The 15695-nt window shown below is 46.9% G+C and overlaps 1 protein-coding gene across 2 annotated transcripts in view; it reads left to right on the forward strand.

Moving 5' to 3' along the window:
• LOC131830588 (CUB and zona pellucida-like domain-containing protein 1) overlaps positions 1–15695 on the forward strand; it is a 35454-nt gene that overhangs the window by 9854 nt on the left and 9905 nt on the right. Inside the window, exons 1-6 of one of the 2 annotated variants that reach the window (XM_059172931.1) lie at positions 3640–7454; positions 10381–10531; positions 12464–12678; positions 14034–14184; positions 14732–14949; positions 15417–15589. In XM_059172931.1, coding sequence (XP_059028914.1) covers positions 7367–7454; positions 10381–10531; positions 12464–12678; positions 14034–14184; positions 14732–14949; positions 15417–15589 — 996 coding nt within the window. In that variant the 5' untranslated portion in view covers positions 3640–7366. Of the gene's footprint in view, positions 1–3639; positions 7455–10380; positions 10532–12463; positions 12679–14033; positions 14185–14731; positions 14950–15416; positions 15590–15695 lie in introns of those variants that run through there. The other variant, XM_059172932.1, reaches the window with a different exon arrangement.

Genomic DNA, 15695 nt, shown 5'->3' on the forward strand with positions numbered 1-15695 from the left:
ACATTGCTGCTATAAACATTCAGGTGCACATGCCCCTTCGGATCACTACATTTGTATCTTTAGGGTAAATATCAGTAGTGTAATTGCTGGGTCATAGGGTAGCTCTATTTTAAACTTTTTGAGGAAGCTCCATGCTATTTTCCAGAGTGGCTTCACCAGCTTGCATTTTCACCAACAGTGTAGTACCCGTTTCTTCTGCATCCTCGCCAACATCTGTCCTTTCCGAACTTATTAATTTTAGCCATTCTGACTGGTGTGAGGTGGTATCTCACTGTGGTTTTGATTTGTATTTGTTGAGTGATGTGGAGCACTTTTTCATGTTGGCCATGGATGTCATCTTTGCTGAAATGTCTGTTCATGTCTTCTGCCCATTTCTTGATTGGATTCTTTGTTTATTGGGTGTTGAGTTTGGTAGGTTCTTTATAGATTTTGGATACTAGACCTTTTTCTGATACGTCATTTGTGAATATCTTCTTGCGTTCTCTCAGTTGTCTTTTGATTTTGTTGACTGTTTCCTTTGCTGTGCAAAAGCTTTTGGTCTTGATGAAGTCCCAGTAGTTCATTTTTGCCCTTGCTTCCCTTGCCTTTGGCGATGTTTCTAGGAAGAAGTTGCTGTGGCTGAGGTCGAAGAGGTTGCTGCCAGTGTTCTCCTCAAGGATTTTAATGGATTCCTGTCTCACATTGAAGTCTCTCATCCATTTTGAGTCTATTTTTGTGTGTGGTGTAAGGAAATGGTCCAGTTTCATTCTTCTGCATGTGGCTGTCCAGTTTTCCCAACACCATTTGTTGAAGAGACTGAAAAGACAGTTTTTCTGTCAGATTTTTCATTGCTTTTATAGAGAAAAGAAATTTTCAGAGTCTTACGCCACGAGTTTTGTTGCGGAGTCCCCTGCTGTTTGTGACTTAACCCAGGGTTTAGCCAGAGCAACAAGGAGTAGCCCTTCATAGTTAAAATAATTTCCTCATTTAATTGAATCAGCTTTGCTGGGTGTGAATACCTTAAAATAGTAGAAACCTGATTTATAACAGACATTCTATTCATGCTGCTTTTGAAATCTTTGTCTTAGCCATAAAATCTGATAATATTCTGAAGTCAGTGGACCTTAATCAGGTTAACCTGAGTCTGGTTAAATGACTATAGTCAATAACACTATCGTGCTGCTACAACATAAAGTCTAACCAGTCTTCATAGTTGAACTTTTAGATATATGAGTGTTTTTAGATATTAGCCTCCCCACATTACTCTTCTTTTATTTTACTGAAATCAGAGATTTGCTTTTGATTAACAGTCAGACCTTAAAAGGTTCTCTGAGGGAACAAAACTTGAAAAGGTGAGACAGTAAATAATGTAGAGTAGTATTGGGACACTCATATTAGTACTGGTCCTGAAATATATCTGAACATGGAATGGAATTCAGAACTCCATGAGAGGCAGTTGGTGTCCAGAGTGTTGATGTCACACAGCCTTTGGCCTGACAGGCACGGAAGTTGGAGCTGGACAGTGGCTGTCCACTCTGGTCACACTCTCACGGAGACGATGTCTCTCCAAGCAAGCTGTTCAGACTTAGATCTTAATCACTCCTAAGAGGGACAGTTAGAACTCTATCAAATTCAAAGTTTAAGGAATGCCTGATAAGATGTACCATTCCCTAAAGTTTATATTAATTATAATTTTTTTTTACTGCCGGCATTCATCGAGCATGCAAGAATTAGACGCTAGTAAGTATGTTTTGGCAGTGGATTGTTGTTCAGCCCTTACTCACTTTTACCCAGTTTCAGGGAGTGGGATTAAACGAATTGCTTATTCCGGAAAAACTGGATTTCCTGGGAGGATTAAGGAGGACAATTGGCAGTTGTAAGTGGGAGAATAGAAGACTTTTCCTGAAGCGTGTATGATTTACAAAATGGATTTGTATATTTTCAGTGTTGTCGAACATAACATTTTAAAAAAGTCCTCCCCATAACTATCCCCATAGGACATTGTTAAGCCTGATGTAGAGGGTGGAGTTCATTCTGATTCTGAAAGTGACTGTATTTCAGGATGCCCAGGTATTTGGGAGTAAGACTATTTGTTTTAGGGCGACCTGTTTTGTTACTAATAGCTGCATATTACTGCCTGCGAAAGGAAGAAAAAGATTCTCCTGCTTCTTTCTCTCTGGGTTTTGCATTTCATTCCCGTCTCATACATAAATCCTTTAACCCCTCTCTGGGCCCGTTTAGGGTCCTGTGCCTTCTTGGGAAGACTCATTTGTATATTATACACGCAAAGATCTATGGTTTGGGATTCAATTCTTTTTCCACTCAAGAAAGCTATTAAGGTGGCACCGTGGCTGGGTGGGGAGGGAAGCCACATTCATTGCTAGCCTGTACTTCTCTGCCTAGACAAAGCTAAGTCTTCTACAGTCAACACGATAATTATGTTCTGCATTGGTGGTGGTATCCTGGTGGCCATTCTTGTGCTGATGGCTGTTGTCATCTGTCTTTACTACAAAATAGCCGACGCGTTGAGGTGAGTGATGTGGGTAAGAGTGACAAATCCCCCTGGGGCTCCCGGCTTGAGCCAGGTCATTGCTTGCCCTGTGGTCCCAGCCAGGGAGAGGTCAGGGACAGCAGGTGGGTTTGAAAAGGTAAAGCCAGGTGAGTATAGAATGTTGGTTTTTTCCCCTTCTGGCTTAGGGCTGTGAGCTCATGAACAGAATGTTCTCGGCTGGGTGGCTCTGTGCTGCTTGGCTTCACTCCCCTCACTGAGGGGCCCCATGGCTGGCCCGCTCAGCACACCGGCTGGGCCTCCCTCCGCGCGGGGCACCGCAGCCTGTGGCGGAGGCTGGGAACGAGTCTGTGCCTCCGAGTCCCGCAGAGGACAGGCTGAGCCGATCTGCTCTTCGCTGGGTTGGGGGAGCTCTCCCGGTGTTCTCTCATTCACTGTGCTTGGCCGTGGGGGCGTGAGGTGGGCCTGTGGGACCATGGGGAGGCCGAGCTGCGTGAAGATCCTGGGGGACACCTGCCCAGGGCGCGCAGATGAGACAAAAGATAATTAGCTTTGGGGGAGAGGAACCTGCGATCCGGGAGAAATGGGTCGTTAGAAGTGGTGCTGCTCCCATCCTCGGGCCATTAAGCCTGGGAGCTAGAAGGAGAATCCCCGCACGCGGGGGTCGGCGCAGTGTGGCGCCTTCCCGGTCATGCTGTGCACTTGATGGGCCTGCAGCGATCGGGAGGGGGGGGACCCTCGCTGGCAGTTTGCTCTCCCTCATTTGCTGTGACCCGATTTTACATTTCTAGCCATCCTAGAGAGGAAGGGACTAGATTAGGGACAGGGGCACGAGCTCTAGTTTCCGGCCGCTCTGATGATTTGGTTGGCCCGAGGCCTAAACTTCGCAGATACCCCTGATAACTGTGACCAGTGGGCCGAGAAGAGAAATTCTAATGCCTTGCTTTGTGTATGTCTTTCCCCAAGACCTCCAAAGGCACCCCTTTGTTTGGCCTTAAAGAGTAATCCAGCCCTGCTCACTCAGGACAAGGTTGCTGCAGCTGCAGCCCTCACCGCTGGGTCCTACCCCAACCTCCAGTGCTGTGACGAATGTAACTTATATGCCGACTTTGATAACCTGCCACCGTGCTTCTGTGATGTAAACGAGGGACTCTGACTTGGGTGGGCACAAATATCTTCATGCGCAGTTTTTTAGTAGAAGTATTATTCAAGTCAAATTTTATAATGTTTACATTATGTATTATAGAACATATTTGTGTACTTTTGAATAAATGCAATATTGAAAATAATATTCTGCCTCCAGTGTTGATGTTAGTTATAAATGTACTTAGATATGTGTACTAGCCACTTTGGGACTTGGGGCACCCATCTTACAATATTATAATATTGCAGTATGGGGATAGAGCAGAAAATAAAAGCATTCAGTCATCTCTATCATTAGAAGAAAAATATATATATTGCTCTTAGAGCATTTCCAGTTTCAGACTCATCAAAAATTCCCAAGCTGGAATAGTTCGTTCGGCTCTTCTCTTTATGATGGCTTCATTCACTTGCCTCTAGCTGCTCTGCTGTGGAAACCTACGTTATACTGTCCTGAAGGAGAATTGTCATCTTGGGGCGAGAACAAGCAAATGGGACATCTCTGGGTTTAGCGTGACCTTATAGGATGGGGTTGAGCCTGATGGTATCTAAAGGACATTTCAAAAAGTTGAGATTCTTCTGTCATTCTCCAAGTCTTCAGAAGCAGATTTCCTCCTTTTTTGGTCACTTTCACAATGGGTTGTGCTGATTCACCTAGCTGCCAGTGCCTTGAAGTGCGGACAGGCATCTCCAGCTGAATGGCAAAGCCCAGGATTCTCTTGACCCGAGCAGTAGCCAGTAAGGACCTACTCCTCTCCACCTCTGCTCATCAGCCCCCTTCTGTTCCTGATCTCCTTACGGAGCCTTGTGGACCCTTTTTTTCTTTTTCACAGACTCCCCATCTGTAACCGCAGTTTGTACTTACTTACCCTTGTTAATGAAACCCTTGCTTTGTGAGAGTCACATGTTGTACTTAATATAAAGAGTTAACTAGTAACAGGTAGTTAGCTACTAGAGGGAGAAAAAGGACAATGGGAAGGAATGAAGGAAACAGCTTTTACCTCTGGGCTGATGGGGGGAGAAGAGCGATGAAGTAAGCAGTTTCAGTTCTTTCAGCAGAAGGCTTGGCTGATGAGGACGTCTTAGGACTTGAGTGGTGGAGAACTTTGCCAGAAGGAGTGTGTGAGCTGGAGCTGCTCTCACAGAGCAGCCCTTGGAATGGCTGAGAAAATCCACGGTAGCTGAGTGTCCTCTATCTCCAGAATGAGTTTCAGGAGGCAGATTCAAGGCTGCATCTTCCCTGCATCCTGCTCTGAGACCTTCCATCTAAAAGTGACTTCTCTCGAGTTCCTGAAGCATTTTCTCTGCCTCTCTGCCATCTACTGCTCTGGCCTTGTCTCAGTGTTCACGTGCGCTTCGATTTTCTCCTTGCCAGCGAGCTCCCATTTCCCCCTGGACCTCACCTGGTGGGCAGCACAGAGCCCAGGACCCTGGAGGCCCTGTGCGAGCACGTTCTGTACAGGAATTCCATGAGAGTCACGTGTTATACTTAATATAAAGAGTTAACTAGTAACAGGTAGTTAGATACTAGAGGGGGAAGAAGGACAATGTTCTGTACAGGAATTCCATGGCATCCCAAGGTCCGTGAAGGAGGCAGGATGCGACAAGGACTCTTAGAGACACCCCTCTCGGAGGCAGTAGGGACAAAGTGTAACATGCAGCTTTCAGAGTCAGATACTCTTGGTTCAGGTCCAGCTCCACCTTTCACTAGCTCTGTGCCATTGGGGGAGTTTCTTAACCCCTCTGAGCCTCCTTTTTCTTGATGTAAACTGGGGACTTGCATAGGTGACCATGAGGATTAAGCAAAATAGACTAATAGGCCCTGGGATCCTGTGATTGCATGGTAAATTGCTGGTCTGAACCGCTTGTCTCCTGATCACCAATCCAGGGTTCTTTGCCCTCTGGAAGTCCCCCTCCCAGGAGAGTGACCACAGAGCTCTTACACCAGTGACGGTGGCTCAGGGAGCTAGGGGGTCACATCCATAGGACACAAGGGGATGGCTTTAGTAAGGGTAGCATGGGGGTTTGTGGACACAGCTGAGGGTGAGCAGCCCTTAGTAATCAGAAGGATCCCCACCCTGTACACCTGCCCCTTGCTCACTCTCACACCAGGACACCCAGTCCCCATCTGGTACGTGGCCAGCTGCAGAGGCCTCTGAGCTGACAGGAACTGAGTTGAGTGGTGCCAGGTACCTTGGTGAGTGTCCAAGCTTGTGAGCACAGCTTCCCAGTGTCACAGGTGCTGGCCTTGCCACTGTGGCACTGGTATGATGCCAAATGCCTGATCTGGGGGCCTGACTGGGAACAGTCCTCCTGGGTCACAGCCCTGCCTGGGAACTCATGTCCTAGAGCCAAGTAAGGGTTTCTGGGCTGCAGGACAGTCTGAACAACATGGAAATTTGAGGGCACCCAGGAAGGGTTTAAAGGTAGAAATTCAGTCTATAACTATCATTATTACCTCCACAGAGCTGCTGGGAAAGTCCTTAAATTGGCCATCATTTTCCTGCTTAAAAAATCCCATCAAACTTTGAATAAAATCCAAATGTCTCATCTGACCTATAAATACTTCACAATTGGACAATTATTTGCCTCTCCCCACTTTACAGCCCACTTCCCTCCCCTTTACGCACTGGCCTGCCTTCCCTTACTTTGTAGACATGCCCCACTGATTCCTGCCTCAGGGCCTTTGCACTTGCCCATTCTTCTGCCTAAAATGCTTCTAAGTCCAGATTACAAATGAATGTCTCTTTCTGTTTGCTCAAATTTCATCTTTCTCAGTTTCATGCTAATACTGCATTCCCCCTGCAGTCTATGCCATCACCCTCTTCCCTTATATGTGTAGTACCTCTCACTATTTGTAATTTAACAGTTTGTTTGTTGCCTATCTCCTCCACCTAGTAAGTTCCATGGGGACACGGACTGTGTTTCTCATGTTCCGTTCAAAATCCCCAGACTGTAGAACAGTAACTAACATATTTTTTAATAAATGAATGAGTGAAAAGAGGGAAGTCCCATAGGTTCTTGTGAGCATGATTTCCTGATGTCACAGGTGCTGGCCTTGCCACTACAGCACCCGTGTCACCTTGGACACCAGGATTCCTTTCTGTCATCTGTAAAACAGAGTGCCTAGGAGACTTTAGGTCACTTGCTCCAGGCTCTCCAGGCATAATGGTTTGAATTCCTGGAAGTTGAACCTGGACTTGTACTTTCTTTTTCCTCCCTGTCCTGGGCCACCTCCTTCTGCCCCTCAGTCTCAGTACCCTGGCCAGCATCAGAGTGACCTACATAGTCCCACATTTTGCCCAGGTGCCACCTCTCTCCCCAGCTGATCCTTTGACTTTCGTCTTTAGTGAAGAGCAGTGGAGGCTCAAAGTATCAGTAGTGCTACCCACTCCGTGACCTGCACAAGCAGGAGGGCCAAGGTTTGTTTCCAGGTCGGTGCTAGGAGGAATTACTTGGTGCTTACTGGGTGCCATGTGTTGGAGATCCCCTCTGAAGAGCTTTACTTGGGGAACTTTCTGTCATCGTTCCAGGAGTGAATCGGGGAGAGCAAACACTCAGTGTTAGGGGTTGCGGATAAGAAATCAATCACACAGCTGCCCCGTTCTCACACCAATCTGGCCCTCATGTGGTCAAAGGGACACACGCCCTGAAGTCTCCAGAAAGCCCTGAAACCAGATATAGAGCACTGGAAGGTATAAAAGCCTGCCCACTCTTCAGGCTGTTCTTCCCCTGACTATGATGGAGGCCGTGAGAAGAAGGCTCCTCCTCTTGGCCCTCTTAATTGTGCCATGTTGGACGGAGTTGAATTGGACCAAATCTGAAGGTAAGAAAATTGAACCTGTTGTTTCCTATCAAAATAAGGAGACCTCCTTTCCAGAGGCCTCTGCTGAAAGTTTTTCAAGTTTTAATATCTGCTAATGGCCTTAATACAGGGAACATTTATTTGTATGCTCTTGATATGATTTTGAATTAGTACTAAGGCTTTTCAGGCCTATATGACAATGTACATAAAAATACAAAAGGGTAAAGAATTTTACCTAGTAATTTCACTCCTGTGAATGAAATATTTTGGAAATAATTATAAAAGTGCACACAAACACACTGCATTTACCTAATGTAAAAAGCAGTATAAATTTCCTTCATTTATTCTGTAAGTTGTAAAGGCAAACAAAGGTGTAACTTTGGCGATTTCTTAGAAATCGTAAGAAAGGTGCCCAGGATCGACCTTAAGAGAGAAGACGACTACCCGACGTTTGTACACTATGATGGTGTTTATGTTTAAAATATATACATTGGAGCATCTTTAAAAATCTAGAAGTAGGGACGCCTGGGTGGCTCAGTTGGTTGGACGACTGCCTTCAGCTCAGGTCATGATCCTGGAGTCCCGGGATCGAGTCCCGCATCGGGCTCCTAGCTCCATGGGGAGTCTGCTTCTCTCTCTGAACTCCTCCTTCATGCTCTCTCTCACTGTCTCTCTCTCAAGTAAATAAATAAAATCTTTAAAAAAATATCTAGAAGTAGACGAGAAAAGAAAAGGTTCTGGAAGTTTCTACAACAAGGTTTTAATGGTGATTTTTTTTTCTCAGTGGGTGGGATTATACTTTTATCTTTAAAAAAAAAAAAAAAGGGGCGCCTGGGTGGCTCAGTGGTTAAGCCGCTGCCTTCAGCTCAGGTCATGATCTCAGGGTCCTGGGATCGAGCCCCGCATCGGGCTCTCTACTCAGCAGGGAGCCTGCTTCCTCCTCTCTCTCTGCCTGCCTCTCTGCCTACTTGTGATTTCTCTCTGTCAAATAAATAAATAAAATCTTTAAAAAAAAAAAAAAAAAAAAAAATAAAAAAAAAAAAAAGATTTATTTATTTATTTATTTATTTGACAGAGACACACAGAGAGAGAGGGAACACAAGCGGCAGGGTGGGGGGCGGGTGGTGGGAGAGGGAGAAGAGGCTTCCTGCCGAGCATGGAGTCTGATGTGGGCCTCCATCGCAGGACTCTGGAATCATGACTCGAGCCAAAGGCAGATGCTTAATGAATGAGCTACCCAGGGACCCTATGCTTTTATCTTTAATTGTCTTTGCTTTCTGATATTTTTTACTAATAAACATAATAGTAATTGTTAGGGGAAAATAAATAAGAGACTATTGTTATAAGGACATCACCGTTCACTTGCTGATGAAAAGGGAAATGAAAAGCTTTTTGTTTCTAAGTGGAGTTTTTAACTGTTTTTTGGGTTTCATCATGAAGTATTTAATTTTCTTGTTCATGTTCCATTATAGCCACCACTGCTGCTCCTGCCCCTCTTCCTCCTCCTCCTTTTTCTTTTAGTAACAGCTTTATTAGGATATAATTCATATAATATGAATTATGATGAATTATATTATATATAAATGCACTCTTCTAAAATGTAAAATTTACTGGTTTTTAGTATACACACAGAATTGTACAACTGTCACCATTCTTTAATTTGGGAACATTTTCATCATCCCAAAAAGAAACTCTGTACCCATTGGCAGGTACTCCCCATATTTCCCAATACTCTCAGCCCAATGCAACCACTAATCTATTTTCTGTCTCTACAGATTTCCCTAATCAGGACTTTTCATATGCATAGAAATCCTATAATCTGCGGTCTTATGCTCAGTGTCATATTTACAAGATGCATCCGCGCCGTACCATACATTAGTACCTCATCCCTTGTCATTGCTGAATAATCCTGCATTACACAGATAGACCCTGTTTTACGTATTTGTCAGTTGATGCCCATTTGGGTTGTTTCCACTTATTTGGTATTTTGGCTAATGCTGCTATAAATAAACATTAGTGTACACTTCTTTGTGTGAACATATGTTTTCATTCCTTTGGAGATATGCCTAGAAGAAACTAGAAGTAGAACGGCTGGGTTATGGGAATTCCCTGTTTCATCTTTTGAGGAATTGTCAGACCGTTTTCCCAGCAGCTGTCCCATTTTACCTTCCCACGAGCTTTGCAGGAGGGTTCCAATCTCTCCGCATCCTTGTCAAGACTCCTTTACTTTGTGTTTTTCACTCTAGTTTTGTTTTGCATCTTTAATGGTGTGAAGTCGTATCTCACTGTGGTTTCGAATTGCATTTCCCCGATGACTAATGATGTTGAGTATTTCTTCATGTGTTTATTGGCCTTTATGTGTTCTTTAGAGAAATAGCTATTTTTGTTGTTTCCCTATTATTTATTGGGTTGTCTTTTAATCGTTGAGTTATAAGAGTTATTTATATATTATAGATATAGCTTCTTGGTAAAACCATCTTTCCTTAAGCCCTAATATAGTATTTATTTAATTAATTTTTTTAAAAAAGATTCTGTTTCTTCATTTGACACAGAGAAAGAGAGTACACAAGTAGGGGGAGTGGCAGGCAGATGGAGAGCGAGAAGCAGCCTCCCCACTGAGCAGGGAGTCCGGTGTGGGACTCAATTCCAAGACCCCGGGATCATGACCTGAGCGGAAGACAGACTTTTAACTGACTGAGCCACCCAGGCACCCCTATAGTCTTTATTTTTTATGATCCACATATAGAGAAATCATACATTTTTTCTCCCTAAGAGCTCTAAGACGGGGAAATCATTGGATGGTGGCTTACTTTGGAACGAACTAAATACCATCACAATTACGTGCATGCTTGTATGAATATTACCTATAAGGGGTAGAGACCTAATTGCTGAAGGAGAAGGCCAGGGGCAGCTGAGTTTATTCATTGTGAACCATGGTCTCTCCCAGGCAAATCAAGCTGCCAGGCTAGCTTGGGAGGTTCCAGCCAGTCAGATGTCCACCGGGCCCTAATCCTGCAACTCAATCCCAATGAGGACTGCACCTGGACACTAGAAAGACCAGAAAACAAGAGCATCAGAATCATCTTTTCCTATTTCCAGTAAGTAGAGTCTTTATTTTCCAGTGAGGATGGTTGAACTCTGGCCACACTAGGGAGTGTGTGTCAGAAAAAATCAGTTGGTCCTAGAGATAATGGTAACTCCCATGACGATGACAACGACGAAGACGAAGATAGTGGTTGATAGTACTGATCCATGACTGGGCCCCTGGCTTTGGTCACAGAGGTCCTGGAGGTTGGTGTGGTTATCACAGGCACTGGGAGGTTGGAGAACTTGTCTCCGGTCGGACAGTGAGTAGAATGACTGGCATTAGTACCCAGTTAGTCTAGTTCCAGATTCCAGGCCTTGAAACACTAAACTTGCAGTTCCAGACTTTGCTACGCATTCTAATCAGCAGGGAACTTCCCCAAACCCAGATGTCCAGGCTGAACACCAGAGAATTAGATCAGAATCCCCGGGGGTGGGAACCAGGCCATCGGGTGTTTTTTCTTTAACTTTTCATTTTGAAATCAATACCTACTCACGACCAGCTTCTCTAAGTGCCCAGGTCACGGCAGCGTGAGGCCAAGCTGAGCACAGGGCCCTGCTCTAGGAGCCTCCCTCGGGGCTCGGGGAGAACTTTCTGAGTTAAGCCTCTCAACAGCTCTCGGGGTGGATGCAATCTAATCCCCACTGGGTGCCTAAGAAATCCCAGATAAGTCACCTCATGTGCCCAAAGTCACAGATGACTACAGGTGGGAGAGGACTGGAAGCCAAGCCACCTGGCTCCAGGGCTCAAAGTCTTACCCAATCCCCGTGGTGCTAAAGCTGGGGAGTCTCAGGGCAACTCGACGGTGGGTTGGGGGGGGATTGCGAAAGTGCAGTTGCTGGGCCCTGGGCCCAGGTTCTGGTCCAGGTGGGGGCGACTGGGGCCCGAGAACAGGAGTGCAGAGGTCATGAGCCCGGGGCGCTTCCTGCCGTCCCCGCTGGTCAAGGTGCCACGCTGGGGGGTGCCTGCCCCTATGCCCAGGCTGGGGAGCGGGTCTCTGTGGCCCTCACGGAAACAGAGGGGAAGGGGGACTCCCACGCTCCCTGGACTTCTAGGGCTACGGAGAATCCTCTGCATTACTCTTGGTGTGTGGAGAGGGAGAGCATGGCGGCGCGGCAGAGGGAGGGAGTGGAGGTGAGCTGTTCACACTTAGCCGCTGCCTGCGTGCCGGGCCTGCGCCAGGCGCTTCCGTTGAGAACACGGGAACCCCCACACCAGACGAAGGCTGTGACTCCCCATTTACAGAAGAGACTGAGGAGAAGAAATAGTGAATCGCTTGTGCAAGGTTCCACGGCAAGTGAGGGGCTCGGGCTGGAGGGAGAACTGGGGTGTGTCCGCCCTCGTGTTTCCCTCCAGGGCGCCGTGGCCCTCTGTTGGGATTCTGGGGGCGTTTGGACAGACCCTGTCAGAACGGGCAGAAAACAGTCATCCTGCCCTGCCGCGCCCGACGCAGGGCCTGGGACTGTCCTTACGAAGGAGGACGTGGGGCTGTGAGGGAAGGAAGGGGCTGGGAAGAGACTAAATCCGCTTTACCTTGAGAGGGGGCCGGGGACGAAGAGTTGTTCCCGCTTTCAACAGCCCTGGATGTCCAACGTCAAGGGGAATGAATTCTAAGTAAGAAGCTCCCACCCCACAATTCCCACACGGGCACGAGGAACAGGAGAGACGGACGTGGAAGGCGAGGGTCTTGGGTTCCAGACTACCCCCCCAATCCTTGACTTTACAGAATCGTTGGCAAAGCAGTTCAGTCCCCTGAGGCATTTCTAGATTGATGGGGTGTGGTTTGATGCTGACGGAGGTGGGGGGTGGTTGGTCTTGGGAGTTTGATATGAAACAGACACGCCATGCAGACAGGTGTTGGCATCTGGGGTGCCGCTGTGAGCAGCTGACACCCTGACCCGCCTGCTGCTGGCTCATCTCCAACCGTGGCATGTTCTGTTCGCAGGCTTGATCCCGATGGAAGATGTGAAAGTGAAAACATTAAAGTTTTTGATGGAAACTCTACCAAGGGCTCTCTGCTGGGGCAAGTCTGCAGTAAACATGACTACATTCCTGTTTTTGAATCATCATCCGATACATTAACGATTCAAATCCTCACTGACTCTGTAAGAATTCAAAGAAGCGTCTTCATCTTCTACTACTTCTTCTCTTTTGGCAGCTGTGAGTTTTCACTTATGCAACCTATGCACCGACCACCTACGAGTATAGAAATTACACATGCTCCTGCGTGGGTGGTCATAACCTCGAGTCTGAGTTCTCCGTTTGTGAGAGCAGAAGTTTTCTAACTCCCATGCGTGAGAGTCACCCGGAGAGCTTGTGAAATCAGATCCCTGCTCCCCCTCCCACCCCAGCGACTCTGCTTCACTGGTTCTGGGATGGAGCCCATGACTTTGCCTTTCTAACTAGCTCCCGGTGAGGCAGATGGAAGGGGCTGATCAGAGGGCTGCATGCCGGGGCGCACTGTGGGACAGCCCAAAGCAGACTCTGCAAGTACGGCCTGTTTCAGAATATCCCCGAGATCCCTTGAAACCCCCATTCAGGGACCTCTCTGGTCTGGTTCAGAAGATCTGCGTTGGGGCTCGAGAACCTTCACCTTTGACAAGGTCCCCACAAACCTCTGACAAAGATTAGGAAGCAGGCGATGAGAAATGCTGACCTAACTCGTCAGGCAATCAGATGTTACCGTGGCTCTGCATTCCCAGCTCCCAGATTCCACTACAAGGCAAAGCAGAATGCTAAGAAATTCTGCAGATGGGTTCGTGAGCAAAGCTCCGCTCTGGTTTGCCGCCTGAGGCCTGGAGCCGATCGCGTCACTCTCCTCTTAAACCACGCCAGTCTCGGGAGTGGAGCCGTCACGGTTTTCCAGAGCCAGACCCAGGCCCCCTTTTCAGGCCTTACCTCTGGCCACTACCTGATGTGCCTCCTGTGCTTTAGCTGACCTCCACTGTTTTACGTCCCCCGAACGAGAGCCTTCGGTGTGGCCTTTCTCTTGTCCAGCTGCTTGCTTCCCGACCGGGGCAGAGAGGGACCAAACGTGGGTTCGTGTCGGCTACATCTGAGCTGACTTGGAAAGAGCGTGTAGGGTCGGGAGAGGTGAGAAGCACGGCAGGAGGACTCCTGTCTGCTGAGACCGACAGTCCGAGGAGCTGCGGGAAGAAAGGACAGGCTGGCGTAGCAGGTCACGTGGAGTGTGGATGAGGCTGGAAAGCGGGGTTGGGGCCAAGTGAGGAAGAGCCTGCAATGACAGTCCTGCGAGCGTGATGTCATTTTCTGTGGCTTAGTCCATGCCATGGAGGATCTCTAAAGCTGGGACAGATCTTACAGTGTCCCTTTGCCCCGGGGCAGTGGTTAGAAAATCCAGGGATAAAGAAGGCTGAATATTTCCCGATTGGAAAGAGGATAATGGAGCGACATTTGGAGGGTAGGGAATGGCTCATTCAGCTCAGTGCACGGCAGGGAAACTAAATGAAGTCTCTCTTGATTTACATTCTCGGGCACCCTCACATCCCTTTCAGCTGTTCCAGACTGTGGTGGTTACTTGGACTCCTTGGAAGGCTCTTTTACCAGCCCCAATTACCCGAACTCGCATCCTCAGCTGGCCTACTGCGTGTGGCACATACAAGTGGAGAAAGGTTACAAGATAAAACTAAACTTCAGAGACATTTTGTAAGTACTGTGGGTCCATTTCTGCTGTTGGCGAAATGCAGAGAGCCCACCTGGCAAAGGGGGACCCTGGAGGAGAGAAATTGTGTGAGCCCCTCATAGATGGGCACTTCTCCTAGCATCGGTGTGTAGAGTAAACACCAGTACTACTACAGTGAACTAGGTTGTCTATTTTTTTAAAAAAGATTTTATTTATTTGAGAGAGAGAGAATGAGAGAGAGAGAGAGGGAGAGAGAGAGCATGAGAAGTGGGAGGATTAGAGGGAGAAGCAGGCTCCTTGCCAAGCAGGGAGCTCCACGCGGGACTCGATCCTGGGACTCCAGGATCATGACCTGAGCTGAAGGCCAGTTGCTTAACCAACTGAGCCACCCAGGCACCCTATTTGTCTATTTTCCTGAAGATTCTGAAGGCACATCAGGGACTGGCAAAGCCCTAGGTTTTTCCTAAACCTGAGCTACCATCACAAGGAAAACTCTTTAATCACTTGACTCTGATGCTGAGAATTGAATTGGTTTGGAAAGCTTTTTCACCAGAGGCCCTATTTCTCTAGCTTAGAAGTGGATGAACACTGCAGATTTGATTTCATTGCTGTCTATGACGGTCCCTCCACCACCTCTGGCCTACTTGGACAAGTGTGTGGCCGCGTAAGGCCCACCTTTGAATCCTCATCAGACTCGTTGACCGTGGTGCTATCAACAGATTATGCCAACTCCTACCGGGGCTTCTCTGCTTCCTACACTTCCATTTATGCAGAAAATATCAACACTAGTAAGTCACATTCCTTAGCTATTTGGAGCTCTTTGAAGATTGTGTCCATAGAAACTGCTCCTTAATTCTTAGCCTACCTGTGGCTATCCCTATTTGCAAGCCTGTCATAGATCCTTTGAAATATATACTCATGATCTGAACCTTGAGAAGTACGTTGCTTAGTATGAGAAGAAATGAATGGTTTTATTAACTTAGAAAAGATTTCTGTAAAAAATATGGGCTGTTTTCTGCAATGCCTTGCCTAAAGGCACAACCAAAAATAATAGATTTACAGAATCAAGTAGCAGACAAGGTCACAGTGAACCTTGTAGAAGGCGGACGAACTGCTCTGCTGGCACAGGCTTCCGATTATGGTTTAAAGCAAAAAGGGTTTTGAGTTTTTATATTGTCTTCTGTATATACAGCTTTTCAAGATCCAAAGTTCTAGCTGCCATAAACATAATCATCCTTTTTTTTTTCCTGAACAGCATCTTTAACTTGCTCCTCTGACAAGATGAGAGCTATCATAAGTAAATCCTACCTGGCGTCACTTAAATACAGAGAGAATAACTTACACCTGAATGACCCAACTTGCAGACCGAAAATCTCAAACGTGGTGGAGTTTTCTTTTCCTCTTGATGGATGTGGTACGATCAAAAAGGTAAAGTGAGGCACTGAGCTGGGTTTTGTCAAATGACAGCGGTGTGTTGGGTGATGCTGGCAATGCAGGGCTTTCTGGTGGCCCTAAAGAACATGTCCCAAAACTT

Source organism: Mustela lutreola, chromosome 4, assembly GCF_030435805.1.
Source record: "Mustela lutreola isolate mMusLut2 chromosome 4, mMusLut2.pri, whole genome shotgun sequence".
NCBI lineage: Eukaryota > Metazoa > Chordata > Mammalia > Carnivora > Mustelidae > Mustela > Mustela lutreola.